This window comes from Scatophagus argus, chromosome 20, assembly GCF_020382885.2.
Source record: "Scatophagus argus isolate fScaArg1 chromosome 20, fScaArg1.pri, whole genome shotgun sequence".
Taxonomy (NCBI): Eukaryota; Metazoa; Chordata; class Actinopteri; family Scatophagidae; genus Scatophagus; species Scatophagus argus.
This window is the reverse complement of record NC_058512.1, coordinates 2,926,860-2,940,220: the sequence shown is the minus strand read 5'-3', so window position 1 is coordinate 2,940,220 and position 13,361 is coordinate 2,926,860. Positions and strand designations below refer to the sequence as shown.

General features: G+C 46.1%; 1 protein-coding gene across 6 annotated transcripts in view; it reads left to right on the top strand.

Annotated features, from left to right (window-relative positions):
• rapgef1b (Rap guanine nucleotide exchange factor (GEF) 1b) overlaps positions 1-13,361 on the top strand; it is a 39,146-nt gene that overhangs the window by 18,412 nt on the left and 7,373 nt on the right. For 2 of the 6 annotated variants that reach the window (XM_046374629.1, XM_046374625.1), the window contains exons 2-10: positions 1,733-1,878; positions 2,477-2,655; positions 4,404-4,560; positions 4,656-4,747; positions 4,832-4,990; positions 6,433-6,547; positions 6,633-6,819; positions 7,437-7,961; positions 8,724-8,926. In XM_046374629.1, the coding sequence (XP_046230585.1) occupies positions 1,733-1,878; positions 2,477-2,655; positions 4,404-4,560; positions 4,656-4,747; positions 4,832-4,990; positions 6,433-6,547; positions 6,633-6,819; positions 7,437-7,961; positions 8,724-8,926 (1,763 nt within the window). Of the gene's footprint in view, positions 1-1,732; positions 1,879-2,476; positions 2,656-4,403; positions 4,561-4,655; positions 4,748-4,831; positions 4,991-6,432; positions 6,548-6,632; positions 6,820-7,436; positions 7,962-8,723; positions 8,927-11,204; positions 11,367-13,083; positions 13,231-13,361 lie in introns of all 6 variants that reach the window. The other 4 variants (XM_046374630.1, XM_046374628.1, XM_046374626.1 and 1 more) reach the window with 4 other exon arrangements.

The window sequence follows — 13,361 nt, the reverse complement described above, 5'->3', positions numbered from 1 at the left end:
CTCTCACACTGCCAGCCCTAACTGTGCTATTCAGACTCAGTTTAGGTGCATTGAAGCAGCACAACATCCCCTGTGGCTAAGCTACAGTATTGATCCAGACAGCTGTTTGGATGAGCAGGTTGTCGCAGGATCTTCAGTGTGTCTGATAAACTCAGACACTTTGTCTTCCCTCTCTCTCCCTCATTCCCACCCAGTCGACAAGCTGAAGTTTTATCTCCGTACCCCACTGTTGGTGTAAAACGAATAGAACGTACTCGCAGTTTACAACACCCCAGTGAGGAGCCTGATATTTCTGCTGCTGAAAGCTACAAAAATTCTGTATTAGTCTTGAACATGTATTCCAATATTAGGTTTAGGCTGCATTTTAAGAACGCTGATGTGGTTATGTAGGAAAATAAATTTGTCTGACATATGCTGTATGTGTGAGTCATTTGGCCTGTTTGGATTTTAGGAACTACTAGGTCAAATCCAGATTAAAGGTGACACAACTGTCATGAGAAACCTTACCAGTAACTTAACTGACAAGTGCCATTAGTGATCTGCTGAACAGCCAGTGTTATTTTTGCACAACACTGAGATACAATTTTCTTTTAAAAAAATGCAGTGCAAAACAAGAGCCTGAGGGGTCACATGTGTGTTTGCATCAGCAGGAAACTCCACAGGAAGTGTTCTCTTCAACATTTTTAATGGGACACACAGCCGTCCTTGGCTGCCTCAGCAAACTTTGGCTTTTGCTCAGAGTAAGGGATGATGAGGATTAGGGGTGGAGAGAGAGAGAGAACAGTAGGGTGGATATGTGTTCAGTATTTGGATTGATGGGGCACATGAAAGCACCTCCTGGCTGGATGTCTAGTTTGTGGCATGTTCCTGCTGGTAATATCTACTCAGCCTTCAGTGCGTCTTGTCATTTGCTCTTTACATGTAAACAAAAAATGATGCGTACTCTATGTGACAGCTGGATCCCTTTGGCTTGTTTTCAACAAACATATCAATCTGTGTTCTTAATTTAAATATAATTCTGTCCAGCATTCTGTGTTTTTACGTCGACAGCTCTGGAATACCAGATCTCGCTGTCATCGAGCTGAGGGGAGATTACACCAGATAGAGGTGTAATTCGGCCGCCGATAACACCCACGCTTCCTGCCGTCTCCCAACACTGTTATTAGTATTTATCTTCTGATTCAGTTTGGTGTAGAGAGAGGGTGGGAGGCAGAGAGGTGAAGTTAATTCTGCTGGGATTAACTGAGTGGGGAGACTCTCCCTCAGATACAGACAGCACTCTACAGTAGACGAGCAGAATTCTGCTAAATTACTGTTTGGCTTTTATGAAGCCTCTGTCAATTACGTAACATAAAGCATTTTTCATATCGACACTAACCAGAGTATTTCATTCTAACCACACTCTCCTGCTCTGTCCTTCTATCTCTCACACATGTGTTGTGTGCTGTTCTGTGCTCATAATGCAGTGCTGGAAGAGGCTGTGTGATTTCACATCAGTGGGAACAAAAAGAGCAAATGAATTCCTAATGTTCTCCTTTCCATGAAAGAACAGCCTCTTTCTTGTTGAGCTCTTTACTTGAGCATCATTTCATATGAGTGGTATTCTGTGATATTGACACCAACACTTCATTGCACTTGTGCCATCTGTTTTTATCTAATTTCTATTGCCCCTGAGACTCTCTCCCCTCCTCAACTGACCACTCAACTTTCTCTGTTTTCCCTCCACCCATAGATTCGCAACGGTCCCATCTGTCCTCTTTCACCATGAAACTGATGGACAAGTTCCACTCCCCCAAGATCAAGAGGACACCATCCAAGAAGGGCAAGCAACTGCAGCCCGAGCCAGCAGCCAAGACTACGGAAAAACCTGCTAACAAGGTGTGTGTGCAGTAATGTACCAGAAAATATATGTTTGTATTGTGGGAAATCCAGCTCTTTCCCACCTTACTTCGTGTGTTTGTTTGCCTAATTGTGAGACGATTGTTATCCTCTCTTATGTTTTGTGCTCCCACACTCCATTGTGTCTGTGTGTGCAAGCTTCCCTGCTGGTTCCCACAGCTTCCCAGTAGCTGCAGCGGCTGGCTGCGCTACAGCAGGTGTTTAAACCTATAAAGACATGAATGGAAGCGGGCCACTTCCTGAATGAACTCCTCCGCTCCCTCTTAAGGCTTTTGGTGTAATGAGTATATTCCCCAGCAGCCCTGCTGTGAAAGACTAGAGAAGCCGAAAGAGCCTGTTGCTGTAGTACCAAGATGGCTCCAAGCCACATCACTTGATAGATGGTGCTTTCAACTGCGAGCAAGCTGTGGGAATAACAGAAACTCTGCAGAGAGCCCAGACTGTTCTGATGGTCCAAATCCTAAATGGGTTCTTTAATGACTGCCTACTGAGTTCATCAAGTTTCAAAGCTTGTCAGGTGTCCATCATCATGAGAAGTAGTGTTGCAGTAAGGCTCTGTTTTGTGTTGTTTTTGTAGAAGGTAAGTCGGCTGGAGGAGCACGAGAAGGAGGTGGTCAGTGCCCTGCGCTACTTCAAGACAATCGTGGACAAAATGGTTGTGGAGAAGAAGGTGCTGGAGATGCTTCCAGGCTCGGCCAGCAAGGTGCTTGAAGCCATCCTGCCTCTGGTTCAAGTCGAGGCCCGGATACAGCACAGGTGGGTAACGTGTTTTTTAGAAAGAAAGTTTAGCTTTAGGTATTTTCATTCCTACTTCCCCCTACGATTAAGAGTTGGAAATGGTCATTTATTTAGTTTTCAATATGGACGTTAATTCAGTCACTAAAGCTGTGCTCTACTGTATGGTCGCTGTCCTTTTCCCGCTATAGACGTTGTAATTCACTGTGAACCACTTGTTGATTCATTCTCGTCATTCTTGCCTCCTGACGTAACTTATGAGGTAGCTGGTATGCATGCAGGACGTGTTGGAGCTAGCACGATGTAGACTACCTCTTGCCGAGCAGCTTGTGAAGACTGATGATATGTTGTGAGAGACAACATCCCTCACCTCAAGGCTTCCTGCACGCCTGAAGCCTTTAAAATTACATTTGTGTGTTACTCATTGTTGACATGGCACATCGTTGGAAATGTCACACTGGACAGGCAAAAAACTGAATTTCACCTTTCAGATATAACAACTGATAGTCTGTTTTAGTTCCCTCTGGGTAAAGCGAACTCTCCCTGTGAAAGTAAACTTAGCTGCTGTTGTGTTTGTACTGTCAAGACATGTTAGAACTCCTCTGCCTTTGTCTTTGTTCCTTTCCCCGTTTGTCAGAACAGACGAAGGTGTGGAGGTCAGAGGTGACAGATTTTGTATCTCGCAGCTCTGTGCTTAGGGACGATTGATGGATTGCTGCGGCAACAGTGAGGAGCGGCCATCTCTGGGGATTTGACCTCAGTCTAATGGAGTCAAACCCCAGTAGATCACAGTAGAACTTGACTTTTTTTTTTTTAAGCATAGAAGCTACTGAACATCAAGTCACGACTGTGCGACAAACAGGAAGTTGAGTTTAACCCTCACAGTTATTTTTGTCATCTGTTGAACAAGTACAGCATACCAAAGAGTGCTGCAGACTCTCTGCAGTGATTTAACTCAGTGTTGGACATATAACTAGGTCATCAATGGGTGTATCTTCCTGCTGTATTGTCGCACAAAGTTAAGTTGATGAAAGCGCTCATTCTGCAAAAGGTGAGTGCATCAATCTCACACTGACTGGTTACTTGTAGCTGCAGATTTTATTATATTTGCAATATTCCTTCTTAGTTCCAGTATAACCTACAGCCCTTAGCTTGTGTAGTCTTTCTGGGTCAAACCTCTCCACCCTTCCAACTGCTCCACCATCCCTCAAATCCATCTGCTAACCCCCGTAGCGACAGACATCTTCCACTCACCATAGGGCTAAGCTGTGTAGACACAGTAGATGGATATACCAGCACTGTGAATCAGCCGCCGCATGTTGGTACAGGCCTGCGCCACACCTTAGTGTTGGGTCTGAACGCAGCGTTCACTACAGGCAGAAACAACACCCTGCCTCCCCGTGTGGTTACACATTCTTCTGTCTGCATTATCTGGCTTATTCAAATCTCTAAGCTTGCACTCAGCTGTATCGGCACTTCCTCAACAAATGCCCCTCTAAATATGTAGTTTAATAGATGATTGATAGATGGACGTGGTTCGTGTGTTCTGTGATTTCTGTCATCTCTGTTCTACCTTGTGCTTCTTTCACACACCTCTGCCGTGTTGTCTTGAATCATTCTCCGTTCTGCACCTCTGGTTTCCAGGTCACCTTCTTGTTATGTGTTGTATATGTCACTTTTCTTTTTCTTCCCTCCTGAATTTCTCTTGCCTTTCCCCTGCCAATGCTGCGTTCCTTGTCCCAACCATTTTTTTCACATCCTTTCAACAGTTCGGCGTTGTCTTCCTGCCATAACCGTGTGTATCAGAGCTTGGCCAACCTCATCCGTTGGGCAGACCAGGTGATGCTGGATGGCATCGACTTGGAGGACAAGGAGAATGTGGCATCCGTCACCAGTGTCATCAAAGCGGTGCTGGATGGGGTAAAGGTAGGCCCTATGGTCACAGAGGGATTCTGTTTAAGTCTTTTCTCCATCCGCATGTGGTGCCACTGAAGCTGGCTGTGTTGTCTTTCTGCGAACAGGAATTGGTGAAGCTGACCATAGAGAAACAGGAGCAGCCATCACCCACCTCCCCCAACAAACCAGCACCTCCTGCTACTACCACAGCAGACAGGTGAGTACATAATGTCTTCTCCAGAATACAAACATGCAGACTCTCGTAGTAGTTCATTCACTCAGACAGCTTTTATCTGTCTAGCAGCGTGTCATCAGAGATGCCCTTGATAGATCGGGAACAGGAAGTCTCGAGTAAGACAGCTCCGGCAGCTACTCCTGCAGTGGCTGCCTCTGACATACCAGATGAGGACGTAGCCCCTCCCAAACCCCCTCTTCCTGAAGCCAAAATGGCAGAGCTCAGGTGAGGACAACACGCTACAACAGCAACTATAGTATTCTGCATCATTTTGATACAGAAAGCCAGAAAGCAGTGAATGGCTCCAACTCTGAAATTCAGGTGTTGGTTTGGTCAGTTGAAAGTTAATAAGGGGTTGGTATAAAGCGTATTTCTCAGCTGACATTTCTAGAACCAGGGCTTTTGCAGTACAGTTTGGAAAGTGGAAACACTTTGGCCAAACTGTACTGCAAAAGCACTGGTTCTAGCTTTATTCGTGGATATCCTACAGCCTTAAAAGTGTCCTCAGATCTATGCAGGAGCGTGAGATAAGTTGGTTCAAGTTTGCTTTTTCACTTTTTTTTTTTTCATCCAAAAAAGAAGCAAAGATGAAGCTTGAAGATAAAATGGACCACAGAAACACATGAACTTTTTGCACAAAAGCAGAAGTGGCCATTCTGCATGTAACTTATTTTTAGACCTCTGTGAAAGTTGTTTCACAAATATCAAATGAGGAATAAAGAAGGCTTGTTGGATGTGGATGTGAGTGGGGGAATTCTATGTTCCTTTCATTTTCACTAATATAGACATTTTCAGTTTCAGAAACAAAAAATCTAAAACATTTTGGTGTACAGAGTATCTTCTGATCTAGTTTAATTGCCTTTTCCCAAGCAATCCAGCTGCACAGCCATCAATCCAAATGCTCAAACTTCCACAGTCTTTCGTGACTTTCACACTAAAGGCTCTAAATACAGTGCTCTTTGGTTTGTTTGTTGTTCTGACTCTTCCTGCCTCACTTTTTCTTCTGTCTCTCTTGATTTGTCTCATCTTTGGTTTCCCTTTGGATTCTGGGAACAGAGCACAGTTGAGTGCTGATGCTGGCCAAAGGAGACCCTCTCAGAAGGAGAAGTATGTCAGCCCATAGGATCATCAGTCTCCATTGTAACATCCCACCTTAGACCCCCCCCCCCCCCTCCCCCATAAAGCTTCTGGATTGGATGAAAGTGTTTTTGACTTGCATGGTTGCATTATCCCAAAGTTTGTGTCATCCTGGACATTCCCTGAAGATTCCCTCATCCAATCAGCTGCCCAGTGCATGAGAGTGTGTGACTGACCTATGCTGTGTCTCCGTCACGCTGGCGTCCATATCGTGGTGCCTTGTGTTCTGTTCTTCGTCCCCATTCTGACCTGGCATTAACTCACTGAGAGAATTGAGGATTGACAAGCAGGGCAGCTTTATTGTCATAGCTCAGAGAGGCTGACGTAAAACGACCTCACTTTCGTCTCACTAGACCACAGGGGGGATGATAACGTGTATTCATGTATTCATAAATGGGTTTGCGTGTGCATACTTGTCTGAAGCCGTGTTTTGCGTGCTTGCTGATTTTTCGTACTGACTTTGCCTCGTGGACAAAAACGCCCGCACTTCCTGTTACTTTATTCTGCTGTTTCTGTTTATCTGTCAATAGCCCTCCACCAGCTCTGCCCCCTAAGAAGCGTCAGTCAGCTCCTTCGCCTACACGGGTCGCAGTGGTTGCCCCGATGAGCCGAGGCTCCAGCCTGCCCTGCAGCGTCCACAGACAGGTGTGGGATTATGCTTCATTAATGCAGAAGAAATGTACTAATAGTTTAAAAAAGCAGTGCAAATGGTCTCTCTTTGTCTGTGCAGCAGCAGGACTATGAGCAGGAGTTCCTTCAGAGGCGTTTCTCTGGGGGGAGCCAGTCCTACGGGGGCGACTCTCCCCGTCTGTCTCCATGCAGCAGTATGGGGAAACTCAGCAAGTCTGATGAGCAGCTCTCATCCATGGAGCAGGACAGTGGTCAGTGTTCTCGCAACACCAGCTGTGAAACGCTCGGTAAGACCACAAAGACAAGCTATAAGTTATAAATGGCCATCATCAAAGATTCACTTTAGATCTGTACTCAGCTTTTGTTGTCTCAGAAGCTAAACACACTGCATGCTTTTATTGGTAGCCTATTTAATGATCACAATGTGGAGTTAAGTAGAAAATCCCAATGATCTTTTGTTCAAAATATTGATATGATATGCATTCAAGCTGAACTGAGAGACTGTCCTGCATTCGACACAATCAGCTGATTGTTTCTCTGCAGTGGAGTGATCACGCTTCCGTCCTGGTTGAACGACGAAAACACACGGTCCATTTGCGGTCATGGAGTGGCATTACAGAGAGATGCTTCTTTTCACTCACAGACCACACACACAGACATCAGTTTGCAAAGAGCACATTGACCTGACAACACCCAGAAGTTTCCGTACACTGTAACCACAACGGAATTAGAGATAAAAAGGCTTGATAAGAGATTTATGGACAAGCCTGTCAAATGTGGGTATTTTATTGACAGGGAACCAGATCTAAAATGGAACTGAGTATTGAAGCCTAATTGTTGTTGATGTTTCAGTCTGAATATAATGAATTAAAATATAATTTGTACCTTTTCTTTGCCTTTTCAGACAACACAGAGAATTACGACCCAGATTATGACTTCCTCCACCAGGACTTGTCAGCTGGGGATAACCTGCCCCCAATACCAGTAGGAGGGTGTCTGAGCCCCCTGCCTGAGTCTCACAGCGAGTCCTCTTCTCCAGTCCCCGGACAGCATCCCTCACATCCCCGCTTCAGCGCCCCTCCTCCACAGCAACCGCCAGAATACTGGACCCCGCAGCCCAATCAAACCAATCCCTTACAGTCCTCCCGCATCAGCGCGCCCCCTGCCCTGCCCCAGAAGAAGCGACGCAGTACACAGACATCGCCCTTCCCCGATGCAGGATCCAGGGTCCTGTACGAGCGCTACCCCTCCCAATATGACAACCTGTCAGAAGAGGAGCGGCACCCTACTCCGCCTTTTCCCCTTTTCACACCCATCTCGCCCATGCCCCAGACAAATGGGGGTGTGTTCGTCGCCCAGTACATAGCCGGCGAGAATGCGGACGTCCCTGCCAGCCCACCGCCGCTGCCTGAAAAGAAAAGCAGACACAGTAAGTGAGGAAACCGGAGGGAGCGATGAGGGCCAGGAACAAGAAAGACGTTTAAATGAGATGATTGAGTAGAGGGCACAGAGGTAAAGGAAGGGACAAAGAGTCTAATGTAGCGAAGTATAAAGGAAGAGATGAGGTTGATTTAGGAAGGGACAGAGGGCCATTGGCTGCACTTGGCCATCAGTTCATTGAACCATAGCTTGTGTCAAGGAAATATTCCAGTGTGAATAGAGGCAGGAAGTGAATACCAGGATGTGCTACAATGGGTCTGACTCCAGGGGCACAGAGGGCAACATTTGGTCATTTCCTGACACACCCGCTACATCACTTCCTCTCGAGCTACTGTATTATGTCACTCCATACAGTCGGCCCTTCCTGTTGGGTGAAATCACAATGTATGACTACATGACTACATGCATGTATGATTTCATGGGGTCTGAGCTGTCTTGAGGTCAGTTTGAAGAGACGCATCAGGTTTTACCGGTCGATGCTACACAGCCTGTAAAAATATTTTGAAGTATAATATGTTCTGTGGCTCTGAAGGAGTTTTGTCAGTTCTGAAAAAATAACTGATCATCTTGGTGATCTCATGTCAGGCATTACACAATGTGGGTATGACGCTTGAAAGATGTGTTTACCATGCAGGAATGTTCTACTGAATGATGCTTTTGAGTGTCGTTATGGGGAATGTAGACTATTTTAACAGACAGCTGCCACTCTAAATAAAATGTTTTGTGATCCCAACCGCCTCCCTCCCTCCAGTCCTCCAATACATGCAGTTTGTGGAAGACTACTCCGAGCCGCAGCCCTCCGTGTTCTACCAGATGCCACAGAGCGAGAGCATCTACGAGCAGCGCAACAAGCGCTTCCAGGAGGTCTACGGCTTCAACGACTCGTTCAGCAGCACCGACTCAGTGCAGGAGCCGCTGCAGCCGCCAGCATTGCCCCCGAAACAAAGGCAGCTGGTAAGAAACCGCAACATTTGGGAACACGTTGTTTCTTATAAACTACCAGGGTTCAGGTATTTATAGTTGGATTAACATTAAGACATTAAGATCAGTTCATCTTCCTCTCATTTGGACCAAATCTTTGACGTTCATTGACTGCACTGTTTGAGACTGTACTTAGAATCGCATGACAGAGAGTAGTAGTGAGACATTGTTACTGGCACATGTGGACAGTGTACGCAGCTCTCTGCAGTAAGAAGTCGGTGCTCGTGCCCGTTTCTTCGTGCTTCATTCTGCCTGGCCAGCAGAGAGTGGGAATGAATGCAGATTGCATTCTGGAGCTAAAGTACATTCCAGTGGTAATCCTCATCAATTTTCTCTCGAGCCTCCTCTTATCTTGTTATCTCTCTCACCTCTCCATTCCCTCCTCCCTCCCCCTCCTCACCCTCTCTACCCCCTCACTGGGGTTGTAACCAAGGCAGATGTCTGTGTGCACGGAGGTGTTTTGTTGTTAGCAAGAGATAAGACCAGTCTTTATCAACCTCTCATCAGATCCAGTCCACTTATCTTCATCTGGGTCGGCATCTGGGTTAATTGAGACAACTGTCTGACGGAGAGTCAGTGAGGAGAGAGACAGGAAGAGACACGATTGGACAGGTCATTGCAGGGGGAGGGCGCAAAGTGATGGGCCAGGGGAGTTTGAATTAATGGCGTCTGGCGCGAATGCAAATGTGATGTCACTACTTCTGTGCACCAGTCACAGTTTAGCAGCACTCAAATCAGGATGTAATGATAGTCAGCTTGCCAGTTTGAACAAAATTCTGCTCAGACCGTACTCACACAGTCCTGAGTTTTTCACTGTGGAAATAACAAATCCCCCTAAAGATGTTTTTAACCTTGATTGTTGCTTATGTAGTCATGAATATTTAATGTTATGGAGAAATACTTGCTTTAGAGCCAAGTTTTAGGGGCTTTCATGAAACATTTATGAAACATTTTAAAGGAAAAATTGGGTCTGTTTCACCCTGGCGTATTTCCCATAAATTTGGCTAACATTGTGACTCTAGGGCAAGTGAGAAAAGGAGAACAAAACCATTTATATCAGAGCAAGCTGCACAAGCTTTCCGAATAATGTGATTTTGACATTGCGGAAATTTCAAATGCTTGTCTTTGAGTCCAGCACAGAAAGTTGCCACCTAGAGTAGTCATGTTGGCCAACAGAGGAGTCAGTGACCCAGTCCCAGTGACCACATTTATGCACATTTAGGCCAGGTTGAGATATGCTGGAATCTCTCTTTAATTATCACCTCTGTGGAGCTACCAAAACAACAAAACATTGCATGCTCGGTAGACAGACTTGCCTATTTTCCCTTCCTAATGCATGCCATACAGATATCATATGGACAAAAGTTTTGGGACACCTGACCATCGCTCTAAGAGGGACTTTACACACACAGACAGCTTTGCAGCCGTGACAGTCAACTCTTTTGGGAATTTTTTCCACAAGATTTTGGAGTGTTTCTGTGGGAATTTTTTCATTGGCAGAGTCTACCCAAGTCTCTCTTCTTCTTCTTCTTCTCTTTGTCCATTGTCCTCTCTCTGCCACCACATCTGTGTATTTGTAGCTCTGTGCCCAGCTTTTATTTTTATCGTTCTTTTGTCTGAGCATACAGACAAACTGCGCTCATCTTCGCTCCCGCCGCCAGGCCTAATCTGGCCTCATGTTTTGGACTTGATGAGCTCGTGGCCCAGTGGAATAAGCCTGTTTGCCTCCATGTTCCAGGCTTACACGCTTTGGCGACTTTACACGGCTTTGCAAAAAGAAAAAAAAAAAGTCATTTCAGCTGCTGTGTGGATAAGGAAATGGGGGAAAAAAAACCTGCCATGGATAATACTGACCCGGTTTAGAATGTGATTTAGTTGGCCTGCTTTCTGTAAAGCCCTTAAAGCTCAGGACATTAAAAGAGTTTATTCGACTGTCACATTAGACATAAATGTGCGTAACCTGTATGTGTCACATGACCCTCGAGTAATTAGGGCTTTCTAGGAAGATATTTTGTAGTGAACAGCGTGTTTGGTGTTATGTCCAGAGAATCCTCCTTCACCACTTTGCCTTTACTACCCTGCTGCTGAACTTAAAATCTGCTCTAATTCACTCTTGCTTAGCGTAATCAACTGTCCTATTTTTTCTTCTTCTTCCTCCCTTAACACCCTGTTTTCTCTCTTTGCCTTCCCCCTCCCCCACATTACTTTCACTCCCTTACTTTTCTTTTTCTCTTCTTCCTCTTTGTCTCAGGCCTCCCACTCTTCCTCCCCCTCTTCCTCCTCCTCCTCTTCTCTCTCTTGCCACCTCCAGCCGTCTGTAGCGGCCATGGAGGAGGCGGGCTCTGGGCTGGGCCTGAGCATGTCCGTTTCTAACTCCTACCTGATTGGCCAGGCGTCCTTGACCACACCCACGGTGAGTTTCCACCTGCCCATCCACGGCTTAAGCGCCATCCGTCCACCTCCATTTCTCCATGCTGGTGTGGGTGCTGTGTGGTCCTGGACTGGTCCAGGGGCAGCTTGACCTGTGTGTGCTCCATATGTGTTACAGGCCCTCTGAGCTTTCTGATGGTGGGGGCCTTCCCTCAAGGGGTCAATAGTTTGGTTGCTGTGTGGTCCTTGATTTTGTTCATCCACCCATAGACGTGCGCATTTGTTTTGACTGTGTGAATTTGTTGTTGTGTCATGTTTTTTTTTCATTTTTGTTTTCAGCTGAGGTATTAGATGTTGTGTGCGCTTTGACTGTGTGCAGTAATTGTGTTGTGGTTCTGTGCAGACAAGTTTGTGTGTTTATGTGTCGCACTGAAGCATTCCTCCACGTGTTTGACCCCTTTCCCCTGTTTTCAGTTTGCCTGGTGGTCACAGTGTTTGTCTGCAGCATCTCATCCAAATATCACAAGAGACTGTCAGGCTTTTAGCTGTAAATAACAAAATAGCCCTTTGTTGCTCTAACTGGTTCTTGTTAATGAATTAGCTCCTGGTTCATCAGTGCTATGTTCCACTTGGCCTGACCTCATAGCAGACTTGGCTGTGTGTTACATTGGTTTGTCAGTGTTTTGGGTGGTTGACCCGTGATGACCCCACGGTGTGCGGGGCACCCTAAGTCACTGTGGATCTCCCTCAGGACATCTCCAGTGGAATGCAGCACCAGATGGACCTGATGGAAAACACATTCCTCCTGTTTCTCTTCTTCCTTCTTCTCTTCTCCTCATCTTTTTTCAACCTCCAACATCGATCTCTTGTCCATGCACTTCATGCTTTCTCTCCTTCACCCTTCGCCATGCTGCAACCTCCTCACCCCTGTCCCCCTCAAGTGCACACACACCTCCCGTTTGTCTGTTTGTGTGGAATGTTTGCATTCCTCAACTCATTGGGGCATGGTATTTTGGGGGGGAAAGGCATGCAAGGAGAACTGCATATGTTGAGTGGAAAGAGGACGAAATATTAAGTAGTTAATTTTAATCTCTACCTGTCCGTGTTGCTCCTGTTAGCACAGACAGGATGTCCCAACTCCATCATATTTTTTAAGATCGCTGCTCAGAAAATAAGGGAAGAGCGAGCTGAGCATGCATGTCTGTGCATGAACGCGTGCGTGCGTGCGTGTGTGTGTGTCGACAGAGTGTGTGCAGTGATTATCTGTGATCTGTGTATGCGCCGCTCGATGCTGGTATGCTGAAACAGGGCTGATATGTGCAACATGTCAAAACAGGTTACCACTACCTCCCCTGCAGACAGGAATCTCCTCAACTCGCCCCACACACACACACACACACACACACACACACACACACACACTGTGAAGGCGTCTCTTGCCTGAACACATATACATATTTGTGTATGTATATGTGATAAAAGTTTTTCCCTTGTCATCTTCCACATTGCCTCACTGGAGACGATTTGGTCCCAGTTTTGCATTTACTGTATGTGTGTGCACACGTGTGCAAGCATTTCATGTTCAGGCACATCATTCTCATAGTCCCGACTTAATGGAGGTGTCGACAAATGAGACGAACACTTTTTTCCCTCACTCTGCTCTGCTCTGCTCTGCCTTCACCTCTCTGATCCTTTTAGTCCTGTCTTTTTTATTTTATTCTATATTTCTTTCCTGCTTTCGTTCTTTCCACCAATCACAGAGCTTGGACCAGGTTGCCTTGACCAATGCCACCATTCTGGATGGCAGCGGGGGCGGGCCCAACGGTTCCCTGGCTGGCTCTATGGGCTCTGTGGCTGTCTGTCTTCCCTCTGAGTCTTCTCTCACTGACTCTCTCCACACCTCAGCGGTGAGCTTACAAAGAATAGATGGAAGCACACGCAGGATACTCACATGAACCAGCTCTCCACAAAAGATAAAAAAAAAAAAAAAGCCGACCCTGGAGCCCTTCCCGTGGCTGTTTGCTGTTCAGTGTTGTTG